The 16,844-nt window shown below is 56.1% G+C and overlaps 1 protein-coding gene across 2 annotated transcripts in view; it reads left to right on the top strand.

Annotated features, from left to right (window-relative positions):
- BEAN1 (brain expressed associated with NEDD4 1) overlaps positions 1–12,373 on the top strand; it is a 37,559-nt gene extending 25,186 nt beyond the window's left edge. The window contains exons 3-6 of one of the 2 annotated variants that reach the window (XM_027119704.1): positions 3,993–4,256; positions 8,985–9,135; positions 9,264–9,350; positions 10,145–12,373. In XM_027119704.1, coding sequence (XP_026975505.1) covers positions 3,993–4,256; positions 8,985–9,135; positions 9,264–9,350; positions 10,145–10,487 — 845 coding nt within the window. In that variant the 3' untranslated portion in view covers positions 10,488–12,373. The remainder of the gene's footprint in view (positions 1–3,992; positions 4,257–8,984; positions 9,136–9,263; positions 9,351–10,144) is intronic. The other variant, XM_027119705.1, reaches the window with a different exon arrangement.
- The last annotated feature ends 4,471 nt before the right edge of the window (positions 12,374–16,844 follow it).

Genomic DNA, 16,844 nt, shown 5'->3' with positions numbered 1-16,844 from the left:
TCCACGCTCCCTGCTCCACCCTCCACATTCCACGCTCCACCCTCCACACTCCCTGCTCCATCCTCCACGCTCCACCCTCCTCGCTCCACCCTCCACGCTCCACCCTCCACGCTCTACCCTCCACGCTCCACCCTCCTCCCTCCACCCTCCACGCTCCCTGCTCCACCCTCCACGCTCCACCCTCCTCGCTCCACCCTCCACGCTCCCCGCTCCACCCTCCTCGCTCCACCCTCCTCGCTCCACCCTCCACGCTCCCTGCTCCACCCTCCATGCTCCACCCTCCACGCTCCACGCTCACATGGATCCTCACAGCAGCCTACTCGCTGGTGCCCCCCCACCCTGCGTCCAGTTCTGCAGCCAGAGGGCGCTCTTAAAACACTGACCGCGCCCCTTCGTGTCTCCTCTCTACCCTTGAGATAAAAGACAGTCTCTTGATTTGACCTTCATGGCGGGGCCCTGCCAGCCCTTCAATACTCAGCAATGTTCTTTCAGCTGATGATATACCTTCACCCTGAATAAGACGTAGGTCATGGCCTACTTTGACTACATGTTAAGGTGGCCCAGAAAAAGCAAAGCACCGTTTTAGGGAGAGAAAAATTTTACTTTAGCAAGATCCCAGAAACATGAGCGCCAGTGCACAGTGCCTGGTAGCCACAGAGTAGCATCTTGGCTAACAGCATGGGGCTTTGGCTGCCCACTGACCCGGGTCCCTCTGTGGGCTGAGTGACATTGGACAAATAACCTGTCTGAAGCCCAGTTTCTCCACCTGTTAACTGGAGATCCCATCATGGACCATCATAAGAATTAAATAACACAGAGCATGAAAAGTACCAAGCATGGTGAATGACACACAGTAGGTGTCCAGGAGATGATAGCTACTCATGCTGTATGTGGAGGGAGGGCCGCATCTCAGGGATGACCTAGTATCTTGAGGTACAATTTCCTCTTGATCATCAGCACCTTTGTAGAAGCTGCTTGGGAAGAAAGTCTAGGATAGGGGCAAAGCTTGCCTTACCCTCTGTCCTTTCCACAGCTGGTGCAGGGGGAGAGCGAGGCAGAGCGGTGGGAAAGGGGGCTAGCATCATGTTGTTTCTCTGCAGTCATTTTTATCTTGTTGATGAAGTGGACCCTGAATTTGGAAATTGGAAGTTTCCCTCATAATTTAAAGCAGCACCTACCTCCGCCGGTCGCAGGGACTGGAAGATTAACTTCCCCCTGGCCATGCAGGCGGACGCCTGCGCCAACTGGCTCCATCTGCAGGCATGGGTGTTGCCATCTCCACACCTGGCTGGTGATGAGCCTGGCACTGCCACGAGAGCGAGGTTCTCATTTGCTGCTGAGGCAGGGAGAGGGAGAGGCATCTTCAGGGTGACCCCATGGGACTGGCACCTCCACAGCAGTTTCTGCGTGCTGAGCAGGGCAGGCATGCACACACAAATCCAACCCTAGGTTCTCATTCTGGGCACCTCCAGCCTTGCCATGGCCAGCTTTCTGGTAGCACATCTGCCTTGGACCGTGGGGGTGACCAGTACATCCCAAACCATCGCAGCAGCTGGAACAGACTGAACAGGACAGTTGAGAGCAGTGTGGACCCCATACACTCCTACCGTCCCCAAGGAGGGCTGCTGTCTCTGACATTCCCAAGCCCTGCCATTGGCTTCAAAGGTGAGAGGAAGAGGGTGACATTGGTTGGATGGCCAGCTGGCTTGTACTTTATCAGAGAGAATACGGTAGCAGAATAACCACTGGCTCAGCTCTAGTCCAAGCCAAAGCCCGGTCATTGGCTCAGGAGTGAAAGCACGGCGGACTAGATGAGTGGTGGCCAAAAGCTTGTCTCCTGACCAGGGTAATCACTGTGTGAAGTACTATGTTGAAAAGGATGCTGCGGCTGCCTCCTGGGCCAAACAGGAAGAGAATGACTCTGAGTTAGCCATATACTGGCTATATATGATTGTGGTGGGTTACTTAATACCTTTGAGCCTCAGTATTCTCACCTATAAAATGGGGAGAACATAGCTTCAGGGATGAAGTGAGCTCTCAGCACAGAACCTACACATAGTGGGGGCTCTCAAAACAGTGGTCTGTGTTTGGCCCTCAAAGAATCCCAGAAATCTGCTTACCCTGGCATTTTCACGTTAGAGGGTCAGGAAGCACGCACACTCAGCCAAAGCCCAAGGGCAGCTCCCTCTCCCCAGGGAAGGCACCTGCAGCGGAGCAGCTTCCAGTGAACTTCAGCGAGCAAAGGCTTGGCTCTCAGGCTAGGATGACATTCTGGCCCAGGCAGTAGGGCCTCGAGGCCAGCCCCTCCTAATGAAGGTCAGTAGGCTGCAGGAGCCACCAGCATGGGCCGGAACTGCTGGCGGGCATGTTCATAGCTCAGGCAAAGGCCCCAAGTTCATGCTTCACCTACCTGTCCCTGACATGGGCTGAGTGTGGGAGAGGCTTCTGGAGACGGTGCTGGGAAGGGATGGGAAGGTACAGGAGGCCACAGTTGAGTTTCTACCTTCTGATTTGCATAAGTCCATGCCCTCACCTGGGAACAAAGCCCTCCTACAACTACCCAGGGAGGTAACCATCCACACTCCGCTTGATTACCACTCAAGACAGAGACCTCATTCCCCGGAGGCAGCTCAGGGCCTCCCTGCCACTTCCCCATCTGGTCTCAAGGCTGCAGCCACTCACTCAGTATGTGGCTTGGGCACCTTTGGTGAGCCCAGGCCCAGTGCTGAGCTTGAGGACACAGAAAGCGATCAAACACAAGTCCTGGAAACCGTGCATAATCATATGCGACAAGTGCAGAACAGGGACTGGGACACAGGCTCTGGGAGGACAGACAGGGGGACCGCTTTCAGAACAGGGCCCAGGAAAGCTTGCCCTGTGGCTCGCTGAGTATCTGAAGCTGGCTCCGTACGGCTGTCCAGAGATGGGACCTGCACCCTCAGGAAGGGCTCACGCCTGGGGCAGGGAACAGTGGAGAGTGAGCTCGGGACTTTGAAGCTTGGGCCTGAGTTCTCACTTGGCTCAACCACAGAGTGACTGAGTGACCGTGGCTGGAGCCGAGCGTCAGTCCACACATCTATAAAAGGGGAAAACCACATCCCTGCCCAGCTGAGTGGGAGGGAATTAAGGGGCAGTCACGGACGCTCCCTAATGTGGTGCTGGCTCTCCCTGAGTGAGGCAGCGAGTGCCCATGGATGGTCCTGGCTGATTCCAACCCTTCCCTGGGACCCCAGCCCCCAGGGCTCCATCATCTTATCTTATGGGAGGACAAAGCCATTGTGGGCCCCAGAAGCTTCCTTTAGTAGGGTTCTCAGGGACCCACCATACCACACCCCTTCCTAGAAGCCCCTTCCCACCTCTCTGCACCTTTACCCTTGTTCTTCCCCTGCCTGGAATACCTCCTAGCTTCACCTCCTCTGGGAAGCCTTCCCTGATCTGATCCAACCCACTGTCATGTCTGGGTCAGTTAGTGCTCTTAACCCCAGGCCTGCCCGATTTCCCTGGAGTCCCCTCAGTAGGTTTCGCCCCTGAGGCAGGAGGCCAGTGTTGGAGGCCAGCACATCTGGTCCTCATACTCTGACCCCTGTGTATCCCCCATGCCTTCCCAAGTCTTTGGTAAAGTCATGCTGACCTTCCAACCTCATGTCTTGGTGGAATAGACTCCTTGTCTAGCACTGAGTCAGGTTCAGTGGGTTCAAGCCTCAGCTCTGCCACTAATTTGCTGTGTGACCTTGAGCAAGTCCACTGCCCTCTCTGAGCTTCCTTTTTCCTTTCTGTGAGTTGGTTGAGCTCCTAGGCCAGAGGCTTCAGAGGAGAGGCGAGAGGAGGTCAGCCCTCACTAGCAGAGGCTCCTGCGGGGAGGAGGGGAGCAGCGCCTGAATCTCCTCCATTTATTTAGGGATGAATAACTCACAGGGGAGCAGGGAGGGAGGAGGAAGGTGTGGGGCAGGGTCCGTGCCCCGGCTCAGCGTCCTCTCTCTCTCTGTCCGCAGTAGCTCGATACAACCGCACCAGCTACTTCTACCCAACGTTCTCAGAGAGCTCAGAGCACAGCCATCTGCTCGTGTCTCCTGTGCTGGTGGCAAGCGCAGTCATAGGCGTGGTCATCATCCTCTCCTGCATCACCATCATCGTGGGCAGCATCCGCAGGGACAGGCAAGCCCGGCTCCAGCGGCACCGCCACCGCCATCGCCGCCACCACCACCACCACCATCGCCGCCGCCGCCGCCGTCACCGAGAGTACGAGCACGGCTACGGTGAGCTGCCGCCCACCCCGGGCCCTGGGGCCCCTATAGCCCAGGAGGCATCAGGGAGGTGGTGGCTCTGCCATGGGTGGCACAGGGTGGTCAGAGGAGGCATCCTCGAGGTCATAAGTAATCAGGAAGAGCTCAGAGGCACTCACCATGTCTCAGGGGCATAAGAAGCCCAGCTGTCTGCCAAGGGTGAGGCTGAAGGTCAAAGGGAGGGTGTGGTGCTCCCTCCCCAGCCCTGGCCACTGTGAGACCAGGCCTGCCTGTTCCTACCCTTGCATCACCAGCCTGACCCCCGGAGAGTACAGGGCTCCTGCTCAGAGCAGGCCCACCCCCAACCAGGAGCCCAGGTACCACCCTCGACCTCCCCCCACCGCAGGACGGCCAGCACGCCCACCTCACATAACTGGACCCGTGCTCTCCACTCCTGCCCCTCCCCAGGCACCTCTTCCATGCTGCTTTCTGCCTCTGCACCTTTGCATATGCTCTTCCCCGTGCCCAGAATGCCATTCCCCATACTTCCCCACCTGACAAAAGCCTACTTGTCCTGCCAGACCTGGCTCAAATACCACCTCCTTTTGCAAGTTTCTCTGGCCCCTCCTCAACCACTCCCCCAGGCAGGGTTGACCCCCATTCCCTGTACTTCCTTAGCATCGTACCCACACTGCCATCAGTACCCCGACACAAGATGGCTGTGTTGCATCGGTGAAAGCAGGAGCTGCATGTAGCTCTCCGAGAGTCGAGCTCACAGCCCAGAACAGGACCTGGCCCAGAAGAAGTACTCCGCAGGCAAGGGAAGGAACCACTTCATTTCATCCTCACAGCAAGAGCTGTGTTAGCCCATTTTAAAGACTGGGAAGCTGGAGGGACTTGTTGAATGGCCTGAGTGCCCCTGAGCCTGCGCCTCGTACTTAGAGCCTAGGAGAGATGCCCACAGGGGTTCCCTACATTAAGGTTGAGAGGTCAACCTTGGCCTTGAGGAGAGAGATGGACCTAGGGGCAGGCCAGTCCATCCTGAGTCTGTGGTGGAGCCACAGGGCCTGTGCCACATGAGCAAGGCCCTGTTCCTGACATCAGAGCAGGTGGGGTGACAGCAGGCCACAGCCAGGCCAAGTCTGGGGTCAAGCCTTTGCTTACCCAGCCCCCGCTCCGATGACTCACAGCAGCCCTGCAGCCCTGTTCCCGTGGAGACCCCTCTGTGGGGCTCCCGCCTCTCTGCCCACTTCTATTCTCAGCTCTGGCTCTGGCACCTCCTTGGGGCCTCAGCAGGGAGCCTGGAGGTGCTGATGCCCCTACACCACCTTCTAGCCTTCAGGGGGTGCACAGGGGCTGCAAGGGGGCTTGGAAAGAAGCCAGGGAAGAGGGGCCCTTAAAGCAGCAGAGCACCAGCAAACACCACCCTACTGGCCCTGGGGACCCTCTGTCCTTCAGATGCCCTCCCCCGCTCCAGTGACTCAGCCCCTCCCGGGCTCCCTCCCACCGCTCTGGCCGCTCCTTCTCAGACTTCCTGGTGGATGCCTATTCTCTGAGGAGAGGAATATTAAGGTCCCTCAGAGCCCAACCCTGGGCCCCGGGTCTTCTCTCTGTACCCACCCCATCTGTACCCATGCCCATCTCATCCACCTGACAGCTCCAGGCACCACCCACCACCCTCACCCAGACGTCCCCGAGACACCGGCCCCTGAAGTCTCAGAGGCACCTCAGACCCAGGGGGTCCAAAACAGCCTTAATCTTCCGCTTCTACTGCACAACCTCAGGAAAGTTGCTTAACCTCTGTGAGTCATCTGTACAATGGGTACACGGGGACCCACCCCCAAAAGTTATTGTCAGGACTAAATTAGCACAGTACCTGGCTTATGAGTAAGTGCTCAGTAAATGTTAACTATTTTCATGATCTCTCCCTACCACCCCGAGAATACCTACTCCAGGGCCACTTCACTAATGCTGCAACCTCCACACCTGCCAGCCACCAGCCTGGCACCTCCAAGGCATTCTCCACAAGACAGCCAACATGACTGAATTGTGACTCCACTCAACACTACTCAGTGGCTCCCCACTGCCCTCAGGACAAAGTTGGTCCTCTGTCTGCCCACAGGGCCCTTCTGTAGGCTGGTCAGGTGCAGAGAGAGGAGCCAACGAATGTTTGAGAATGAATGAAGGAGTGAGTGAGTGAGACAGACAGAAAGACCAAGGAAGGAAGGAAGGAAGGAAGGGAGGAAGGGAGGAAGGGAGGAAGGAAGGAAGGAAGGAAGGAAGGAAGGGAGGGAGGGAGGGAGGGAGGGAGGAAGGAAGGAAGGGAGGGAGGGAGGGAGGGAGGGAGGGAGGAAGGGAGGAAGGGAAATTCTCCTTCCATAAGATGGAAATACCTTGAGCTTTAGGAGAGAGATCTGGTCCCCTTTTGCTTGCCTGGGCTTTAGAGCAAGTGGCTTTATATCCGATTCGTCATCTGAGGGAAGGGAGTAGCCACTTTCCCCCTCTCACAAATTGTTGAGGGTGAATGAGATCGTGGGGCTAGAGCACAGAGGTGCTCACGGATGCAAATTCCTCCTCCCCCCTCTCCCGGGCCTGTCAAAATTGTTAACCTCGGATTTGGGCTGAATAATGAACCGAAGTATATCTTAACTTGGGTAAATAAGGGAAGAGGGAGATTTGGGCCTCCCTGGACCATTTGGGTCTGTGCTAATGTTGAAGACAGGAAAGGAAAGGAGATAAGAAAGGAATTTGGGGAGTTCAAACAGGGTGTGTGTGTGGGGAGGGGGTTCCTCAGGACCTCCACCCAGCTGGATGTCTGGGATTGACCTGGGTCATCTCAGGATTGGGGTCTGGACTAGGTGAGTGCCTCAGGGAAGCCTCAGTCTCCCTAAGACGCTCAGCCTCTTGGGGGCCCAAGAAAAGCAACCCAGGGAGAGAGGTGAACAGCAGAGTGGTTCGGCCCGGTCAGCTCTCAGACCTGCCCACCAGGAAATAGCCTTACCTTCCCGAGGTCTGGACAGCCATAGCGCCCCCCGCCACTCGCACTGTGAGTGGGACCCTCCCCGCAGCAACGCTGGCAGGGACGGGATCCCGGCACCAGAGCCCAGTGGCCTCGGTTCCACTTCTGTCCTCACGCACTTATTTCATGTCTTCCTCTCTCCTGAGTTTCTTCCCCAATTTCTTCCCAAAATTCTCAACCTTCAGCTGGTGCCCTAAAAGGAAACAAATCTCATTTCAGCTCCTTCTTACAGCATATGTTATTGGGTTCCTTTTTCCTAGTAGAAAAGTAATATGTGTTCACTGTGGAAAACCTTTAAAATACAGAAAATATAAAGAAGAAAATAAGGGTTCTGATCCTGTCCTCCAGACAGAGCCGCTGTTACTATGTTTGGAATATTTTCTTCCGAGAGCTTTCTCGAGGTCCATAGATAACCCTGGGACTGCACCTGCAAATAGTGTTTCATATCCAGATTTTTTCCATTCATTGTTGTATCGACATGAGAAAAAGAGATCTGGGGAGTAGAAAGAGCAATCTTTGGGGTCTACAGACTATGCATGAATTCCAGCTCCACATTCTACCAGCAATGCGACCCTGAGCCTCTGGCTGTAGAATGGAAAGGGCAACTGCAACAGTGCTGCTGACCTCAAAGAAAGGTCATGAGCCCCACCCCAGACAGACAAGCCCCGCCCCTGATGTTACGCCCTGCCCTCTGAGCCACCTGGGAGCCCGTTGGAGGTGAGGAGACCTCGTGTCTCAACCAGTTATCTTTGCAGTTCCCACTGTCCGCCCCCCTCCTCGGCCCACCCCTCTACCAGATCTGTCAGAAACTGGGAGGCAGAGGAGCTGGGACATCCAGCCACCCTCGGCCCAACCAATAATTTGCTGTGTGGCCTCCAGCAAGACACTGAGCCTCTCTGAACCCCAGCTGTAGAATAAGAAGATTGTACTCCATCGGCATTTCCTAAGCAGTGTTACTAGGTCTCAGAAAATAAGATTCCGTGGCCAAATGCTGCACAAGCACAGTTAAATGTGTTTCTCAGCTGTGGGACATTTCAGAGCCTTTGATGTACTATGTGATAAAAACAAAAACAAGAACAAACAAAAAAAACCAGAAGAGAGTGTAGTATATGTAGTCATCAGAGAAACCCCTTTTCTCCCTGGGATACCTAAAGGGACGGAGGCCTGACCCCAGAGACCGCTGCTGTCCTCATTCCCTGACACTTCCTCCCCATTTTTTGTGCCCCAGCCCTTCTCCACAGCTCAAAGCTTCCCGTTCACACTACAGTCTTCTTTCACAACTCCCCCTCTTGGCTCAAGCTGTTCTGTTCCCTCTGCCAGGCCTGCCCCTCTTCCCCTGGCTGATTTCTAGACAAGATTCAGCTCTGGGAGCCTTTCCCCCCAGGAAGCCTTCCCTGACCTCCAAGCTGGGTCAGGCCCGTCTCTGCTCCCACAGCCCCAGTACAACATCTATCAAAGCTTGTGACATGCTGCCCACTACCAGGCTGTCCGCAGGACAGGCTGCTCACTACCCTGGGAGCCCCACCAGGGCAGGGCCAGCTCTGCTCCCTGTGACCCCCATGCCCAGCAGGGCACTGGCACTCACATTCTGGGGCTGTTGCTGACGGAATGAAAGCAGCCCTGGTTGGTAAGGGGCAGGATGGTGAGTTGGAGAGAACAGAATCTCAGTGGCCTCAGGCAGACACGTGAGGACCCTCCCTGGCACCAGCCTGAGGCCCAGGCTGAATGTCCGTTCCCTGCAGTGTCCGACAGGCACACGTATAGCCGCTCGAGCCACAGGACACGCTACACCTGCGGCCCTGCCGAGGACTGGCCTCCACCCTTGGACCTCAGCTCTGATGGGGACGTGGATGCCATGGTGCTCCGAGAGCTGTACCCAGATTCTCCACCGGGGTAAGGAGGCCTGAGAGGGCAGGGCTCTGGGCAAGAATCTCCAGCCCCCATGGGAAACAGCAACACCCCAGATGGCATACAGGCAGAAAACATCTCCTCACCCTCCTGACCAAGCTGGTCCCTGTAAGGTGGGGCATGACTCAGCAGATGTCCCTGAGAGACACTCGAAAAGGAAAAAGGAAGAAACGTTCAGCTCCTTCAGGCTGGGTGAAGAGGTGAGGTGGAAGGTCCAGGCCCCAGCCCCTTAGTTTGCGCCCCCGAAGCCCAAATCACATCCACTGGGATAGGCATCGTTGTGTCCAGACTGCACTCGTGGCCAGCAGGTGGCCCTGTCCCATGGGGGGGATTCTTCCCTGGGGAGCCTTTGAGTCCTATCCTGTCCTGCCAGCCACCCTCAGGCATATCGCCACCAGTTTGTACATGAAAAGAGGAGTCTGGGCCTCTATCACTTCCCCACCAGGAGACCACCTGGGCCCCACAAACAGCCCCATCCTCTCCATCACCCTCTACCCTCTGCCCCCAGGGGCATTGGGAGGTATGAACTTTGCCTGCAGGTGGGTGCTTTTTCACCCTGCAACCATGGGCCCCAGGGACACCTTCCTAACCCTGGAAGGGCCACTTTGGGGTGAGTTGAGACCCAGAAGTGTCTGGCAGCCTGAGGCTGCTCCCACCAGCACCACCCACGCTCGGTGGCCAGCCTGCAGATGCTCCAGCAGCAGCGGCTACAGTTCTGAGCGATCTGAGACCCAGAATTTGGTGGCTCGCTCACTCACGTTCACACGGAACACTGGGGCTGAGTCAGGGCCAGAATCCAGGTCTCGGTGGTTCTGGGGTGCCCCTCCCCAGGGAGTAGAGGGGTTTCATCGGAGTCAGTGTGACAAAGGCCTGACCTGGTCCATGCCGGGGCAGCTTGTCGCTGCGGCTAGGCCCCCGGCCCTCGGGGGCGACCCCGCCACCCACCACTGAGGCCGGCTTGCACAGGGCCCTGAGGGAGCCTCTTCTCTTGCAGTTACGAGGAGTGTGTGGGGCCGGGGGCCACTCAACTGTACGTCCCCACAGACGCCCCACCCCCCTACTCGCTGACCGACTCCTGCCCTGCGCTGGACCGCGCCCTGGATGCGGGCAGTGGCCGCAGCCCTGGCCAACACCAGCAGGCACAGAGACCGCAGGGCCAGAGTGGCTTCCGCACCATTTCCGTGGACACCCTGCCGCCTTATGAGGCCGTGTGTGGGGCCAGTCCCCCCCCATCGGGCCTGCTGCCACTGCCGGGACCAGAACCAGGGCCGAGGAGCTCCCAGGACTCGCCCACCCCAACCCGGGCCCCAGCCTCAGGCCCAGAGAGGATTATGTGAGGGACCCAGCGGCCGGTCCTGCCAGCCCCTCAGAGCTGGGCCACACCTTTCAGGCACGCAGGGGCGCGTACGCACACACACGCACGCACGCACACATACACACACAGAAGCGCACACAGATGTGCACACATGGCACTCCCACATGTACACACAACTTGGACACACGCACACACTGATGCACCCATGTGCACACACACATCCAGACGCCCCACACGTGTGCAGACGTGCACACACATAGGCCCCCCCACACACACACACACAATCCCATCTGCGAAGGTTTCATTATAAAGGAAGGTCTCCCGACCTCCCAGTCTCCTCCCCAGCCTGTCAGTGATGCCTCTGTAGCCAATGCAGGGAGAAGAGAGGTGGAGAAGGGACCAGGGCTTGTCCCGCCTTCTCCACCGGCCTGTCTGCCCTGCCCGCACCAGGCAGGCTGTGCCCAAACGCTGATTCTGCCTCCAAAAACTGCTCAACCGTCCCAGGTAGCTGCCTGCCCCGACCCCACCCCAGAGCAGCTGGCCCTCCCGGCTAGCAGGACAGGCCTCAGTGAGGCTCAGCTCCGCACTGTCCCCCTCTCCCAACCCCAGGGCAGAAGAGCCACAACGTCAACACCCTGCCACTTATAGGGTAAGGGACCCGGGTCTGGGGGCTCAGGCACAACCTGGAGACCCTCGCAGCCCGCCTTGCCCATCCCTCGCCCAGTGCCCTCAGTCTGGTGGTGCTAGCGGAATCATCTCCGAAGCCCCCACCCCAAGCCACGGGTGATGGGCAGGGCCCTTGGTGGGCATGCGGTGGTGGTAGTGGGTCACAGCTGTGCCCACGTCAGTCCAACCACTGCCCAGGACTGAGGGTCTTCAAAGAAGATGGAGGGCTGCCGGGTACGGTTCTGAGGAGAGGAGCAGCCCCTCGCTAAGTACATGCCCAGCCGACCACTACAGCCTAAGCTTGAGTGGGCTGGAGTCAGACCCCAGAAGCAGTGCTGTGCTCCTGGGCGGTGGCGCTTAGTGGGGAATTGTGAGCCAACGCATTCCGGTCCTGCCCTCCATGGTGTTTGAGGAGACGAAATGAAGGGGATGTGGGCCCCACTATGCCACTGCAAAAGCACCAGTGGCTACATTTTGGCCTTGCTGCCAGGGGTACCACGGAAGGGGATATGTGGGCCTGGTGGTAGAGACTCAGATCTTGGCCCCTGAATCCCAGCAATTTCCATCAGAGACCATGCAAGTAACAGAGCTAATTCCTGAAGACCCAGCCTGCCAGAGGGCGGCAGCCCAGCATCTGTGAAGAGTGTCCCTGCCGGCGTCGCCAGCGGCAGAGAGTTCTCAAATCCACCCTGCCTCCCTCCTCACCCCCTCCTTAAACAACAGCACCTCCAACCATCCTCTCCCCCGCATTTCAATTCCTCCAACAAAGGGCTAAGACAATTTAGTAATCCCTTTCTGAAGAGAGGGGGCAAGGAAGGCAATCGTGAATTTTATTTTCTGTAGAAATAGAATTTCTTCTGGTGCAGAACTGAAAGGAATCCACCCAGAGGTTCTGTAGCATCCTGGAGCCCCCGACTCCGCCCCAGGGAGGGACCTTGTTTACAAGCAGTTCTGTCCACCTTTGTGGTGTACTGTTTTCTAGGCAAAAAATATCTGTCTATTGTACTGTATAGCCTTTAAAATGCACTCCAGGGATGAGACTCTTTTAAGAAACGCATCCTGCTTCTGCAACCCTAGAGAGTGCTGGCGGGGAGGGGGGTGGGCGCGGAAAAGATAAAAATCCCCACATGCTCATCAGTGTTTGAGGGATGGAGCTGAACAGCTTTTCTTGTTCCTGGATTAAGCGCTAAATAAGCAACAATGTATCTTTTCTGTGTTCAAAATAAATATATCAGTAACAAACGTTGCAAGAAGTAATACGATCAAGGAGCCCATGGTGCGGGCTGGCACCATCTGAAACTTGTAAGGAAGGGAAATGGTAAATAGCGGCAAACGGAAAATGTGTTACTGATCTCAAAATCAGCAGCCATTGAAGACTTTTCACTCCTAGTGACGCGGATATTTGCGAAGCTAGTGACTTACACGAGTTAATTTTTTTCTAACCTCTCTAAAACATGGCATCATTTCTCCAAGACTTGGCCAGTGTAACTGCCACCAAGACAGGCCATAAACTTCAGGACTCCAGGAACACCAGGGACTGCACTTCGACAGCAGTTGGCTCTCCACACCCTGATGGCTTTGACTGCCAGGAAGGGGTGGGCGGGTAATTAGACTGAAATGAGTTGTTTTCTCCCCCTCTGCAGAAGTTCTCTTCCTGCCTCTGCTTTCCATAAGACCTTGGCTTTGGTCGTTGATCCCTTGGGCGACAGAGGCCGGTTCCCTTCTTCTGTCACTATTCCCTCCCACTCGAATTCAGGCAGAGTCCACTAGCATAGTCCTAAACCCCCAAGTGCCCTAAAAGTGGGGTGCGATCCTGAAGTAAGGTACAGCCCTGTCCCACCAGCCTCACTGCAAGCCCACACTGCCACCTGCTGGCTGCCTCCCGTCACTGTTCAAAGCAAATGAGTCAGCCCCTGAAACTCCCTTCTTCCACTTTCTAACCCACTGCCTGCGGACACTCATTATTGAAGACAGAACTTGTTTTGGTTCTGGGCTTGTCCTCTACCCTTGGGATGTTCCATGAGGTTTAAGTCATTCAAGTACCCCATTTTCAGGAATCACTCCTGCCTCCATATCTCTCTGGCCACAGCCAGACACCTAAATGCCCCTTGCTGTGTGCAAAATAATCACCCCCCTGTCCTTCTAGACACCACTGTGTACGGCTCAGGTGCCACCTCTGTGCTCTGAGACCCCTGCTCCTGGGAATGAATGTAGCAGCCTTCATGGTGACGGTGCCCAGGCCACGTGGTGCCCGTGGTGACCCCAATCAGAACCACGCCACGCTGACACCCAGTTCCAACAGCAAATACACTCAGGATGCCCCTGGCCCAAGGCACTATTGAGCTCGGTGTTTTCCACCTCCTCCATCCACAACGTGCCTTGTGTCCACATATGGTGCCACATCCAAAGTCCTTGTGCACACTCCTACAAGGTCCTTGTGCACACTCCTACAAGGTCCTTGTGCACACTCCTACAAGGTCCTTGTGCACACTCCTACAAGGAGACTGGCTGCCTCCCTCTGCCAGAGGCCTGAGGGGTCAGGCCAAGGAGAGCACCCTGGGCCCCAAGGAGATGGGAAGTGAAGTCAAATTCCCAGGATGGTGGGAACGGGAGGAGGGGCAGGACCAGGCCCTGGGACAGGATGTGGACGCAAGGGGCTGATGAGGAAGGTGACCCCGGGAGTACCACCACAGAGTGGGCAGTGAAACCAGGAAAGGAAGGAAGCCCATGCAGGGTGTCGTCATGCTGGTCACCACTGTGGGCAACTGAGCTCCATCCCCTTGGCAACTCCGAGGAGCTCGCCTTAAAGTTAGTCAGCTGACAGAGAGGGAAATGGATTACTCACGCGCGGCTCTCAGACTCTCAAGGGTCATTGTCTGAGGCTGCTCTTCAGTGAACGTTAATCCCTGCCCCTCGTGCGCTGAGCAGGCACCTCTGGCCAAAGAAAGTCTTCAGACAGGGAAGCTGCAGCTGATTGCTGATGAGGCCACCGCCACGGTCAGCACAAGATGCTGCCGGACGAGTAAGCACGGCCTCCAGACAGGGCACCCACAGCACCTGCCACACATGAGCAGCAGAATCACCCGAGGGAGGGAGGAACGAGGGTTGATGCCAAGCACGGCCGTCCAGAGCCTCCTGTCAGAACACCCACTGGCTTGCACCAGCCGAGCCCACCCACGTATACACACAGGGGTCTCTCAGACCAGCTTCCTAGAGAGACCCTCGGGCGCACACCCGTATGCAGCATCACGCAGCTCACACCACCTGAGGTCTGTATGCGTTGGCTCAGATGGCTTCATTGCACACACACTGTGCCCCTCACACTCAGAGCTCACACACTCAGGGGTCCCACATGCACACCCCAAGGGCACCCATACTCACGCTCAGGCGTCATCATCGGTGTCCCCCAAAGACTGACTAGGCTGGGGGCATGAGCAATGGAAGCACAGGCAGCGTTATCATCTGAGAGAGCAAATCCTCCGTCTGGGCTCTGCTCTGCTCGACCTCACAGCGCCCCTCCCCAAGCCCAGGTGAACTCTCTCAAGTAGAACCAATTGCCTGGGGCAGGCCTGGTGCTTCTGAGCAGGGAGGGGGCGGGGCACGCCTTTGCCCCCAGGGTTGCAGCCCAGCTGTGCCCGCTCAGCATCTCTCCAAGGAATCCCAGGTCTGCAGGGCCTCAGGCCCTGTGGTCACAGCCTCAGCCAGACCACAGCTAGGGCATCCCCACCAGCCTGACTCCTGTGACCTTGAGCCAGGCCCTTTCCTTCTCTGGGCCTCAGGACCCCATCCCCCATCAGCCTATCCTAAGTCAAAGCACCCGCCACAAATCTCCAGCATCCCCTCTCCTCCCTCTGCCCCCTGCGTTGTCCCCAAAGCAAGTCACCCCAGCAGGCAGAGAAAGTAGGTTCTCACTAAGGCACTCGCTCCCCTGAGGGCCCAGAAAGTGTGAATAACGCGATTAACACTAAATCCACAGTTCAAGAGAAGCAGTGGTCCAATGGGGGGAGGAAGCTGGCATTGGAGAAGCGGAGCTGACCCACCTGCGAGAGGGCAGGGAGGGGAATGGATCCAGGCAAACTGCCAGCGCTCTCCCCCCATGATCTTGGACCACCCTGGAGAGACTGGGGTGGAAGGCAGTTCACAGACATGACGGGGTTCCCAAGAGCCGAGGATTAAGATGTCCAGAATGAGTGAAGTGTTTAAATCATAGGTAACCAAAAGCAATAGGAGAATCACATGGGAGCGGGGGTTAAATTGTGTGTACCAGTTTGTTAAACTTTGGTTTAGCATCTCCAGGCCCCTCCTCAGAGAGCAAATGAGGCCAAGAAGAGAGACAGAGAAAGAGAAAATTAAAACCCTTTTGTTTTAAACCTCCCCGGGACCCGATTCCATTATCTGGTGACCAGCCCTTCAAGATAATTCAGTGGCCTGGGACCCATCCCCAAACCTGCCACTTCTATTCGGTGATCTTACAAATATTTGGTATTATGGAAAAAGCATGGCCTTGGGTATCAGATAGACTTGGTGTAGTAAGCTGAATAATGGCCCCCCAAAGATGTCCAGGTCCTGTTCCCCAGAACCAGTGAATATGTTACCTTCCATGGCAAAGGGACGTTGCAGGTGTGATTAAAGACCTTGAGATGAGGCAATTATCCTGGATTGTCCAGGTGGGCCCAGCGTAATCACAAGGGTCCTTATGAGAGGGAAGCCACAGGGTCATAGAGAAGATGTGATAAACTGAAGCAGAATGAAGAGAGAAGTGAGAGATTTCAAGATGCTATACTGCTGACTTTGAAGATGGAGGAAGGGGCCACAGCCAGGGAATGCAGGTAGCCTCCAGAAACTGGAAAAAACGAGGAAACGGATTCTCCCCTAGAACCTCCAAAAGGAAGCAGCCCAATGAGACTGATTTTGGGCTTCTCACCTCTAGAATTATAAGATAATAAATTTGTGTTGTTTTAAGCCATTAAATTTGCAGTAATTTGTTACAGCAGCAATAAGAAACTAATATACTTGGGTTTTAATCCCAGCTCTTACCCTCCCTGCCTCAGTCTCCTCATTCATAAAATGGGAGGAAAGGGGATTTGGCCTAGTGATGGACAAGGGCCTCTCTGGCTCTCTTTGGCCCCAGGCTGTCAGGATGACAAACGACCACCAGCATGCTCCCACCCACCTTGGCCTGCACAGCCCTGACCTATGTCTCCTACCCAGAAGGGTGGTCACATGTGACCTGGACTAGTTACCTAAACTTGCTGAGGTTCAGGATCAGATGAACTAATGTGTGTAAAAGAGTAGCATCCCCACCACTGGACCTAAAAAATGACTAACCTAGACCAGCCTCCAGAGGGAGAGTTGCTACTCACTGGGAGACCCATTTCCAAGTAGCACTCCCATGAGGAAGTAAATTCCCAACCAGAGGGGTAGGAACTGCCCTGGCCACAGAGCTCGGAAAAGATTGCAGGGGGCAGGAGAGTCGGGGGCAGGAAGCAAACAGACCCCAGGTGTGGTGAGCCCAGGTCTGAGGCCGCTCCAAGGCCAAGCACCGGGCAGATGCCCTTCCTGATGATTGGAGGGGCAGGAGGCCAGCAGAGTCTCACAGAAAGCAAAGGATGGTCAAGAACCAAGTCTTCCTGGGCTGTGTTACTACAAGGTCACGGCCAGCTCCTACACACACACACACACACACACACACACACACACACACACACACACA

The sequence above is a fragment of the Aethalodelphis obliquidens genome, unplaced genomic scaffold (genome assembly GCF_003676395.1).
Source record: "Aethalodelphis obliquidens isolate GAN/ISIS:26980383/991018 unplaced genomic scaffold, ASM367639v1 scaffold20, whole genome shotgun sequence".
NCBI classification, from domain to species: domain Eukaryota; kingdom Metazoa; phylum Chordata; class Mammalia; order Artiodactyla; family Delphinidae; genus Aethalodelphis; species Aethalodelphis obliquidens.
Note: the sequence above shows the minus strand (reverse complement) of the source record. Positions and strands in the feature narration are given on the sequence as shown.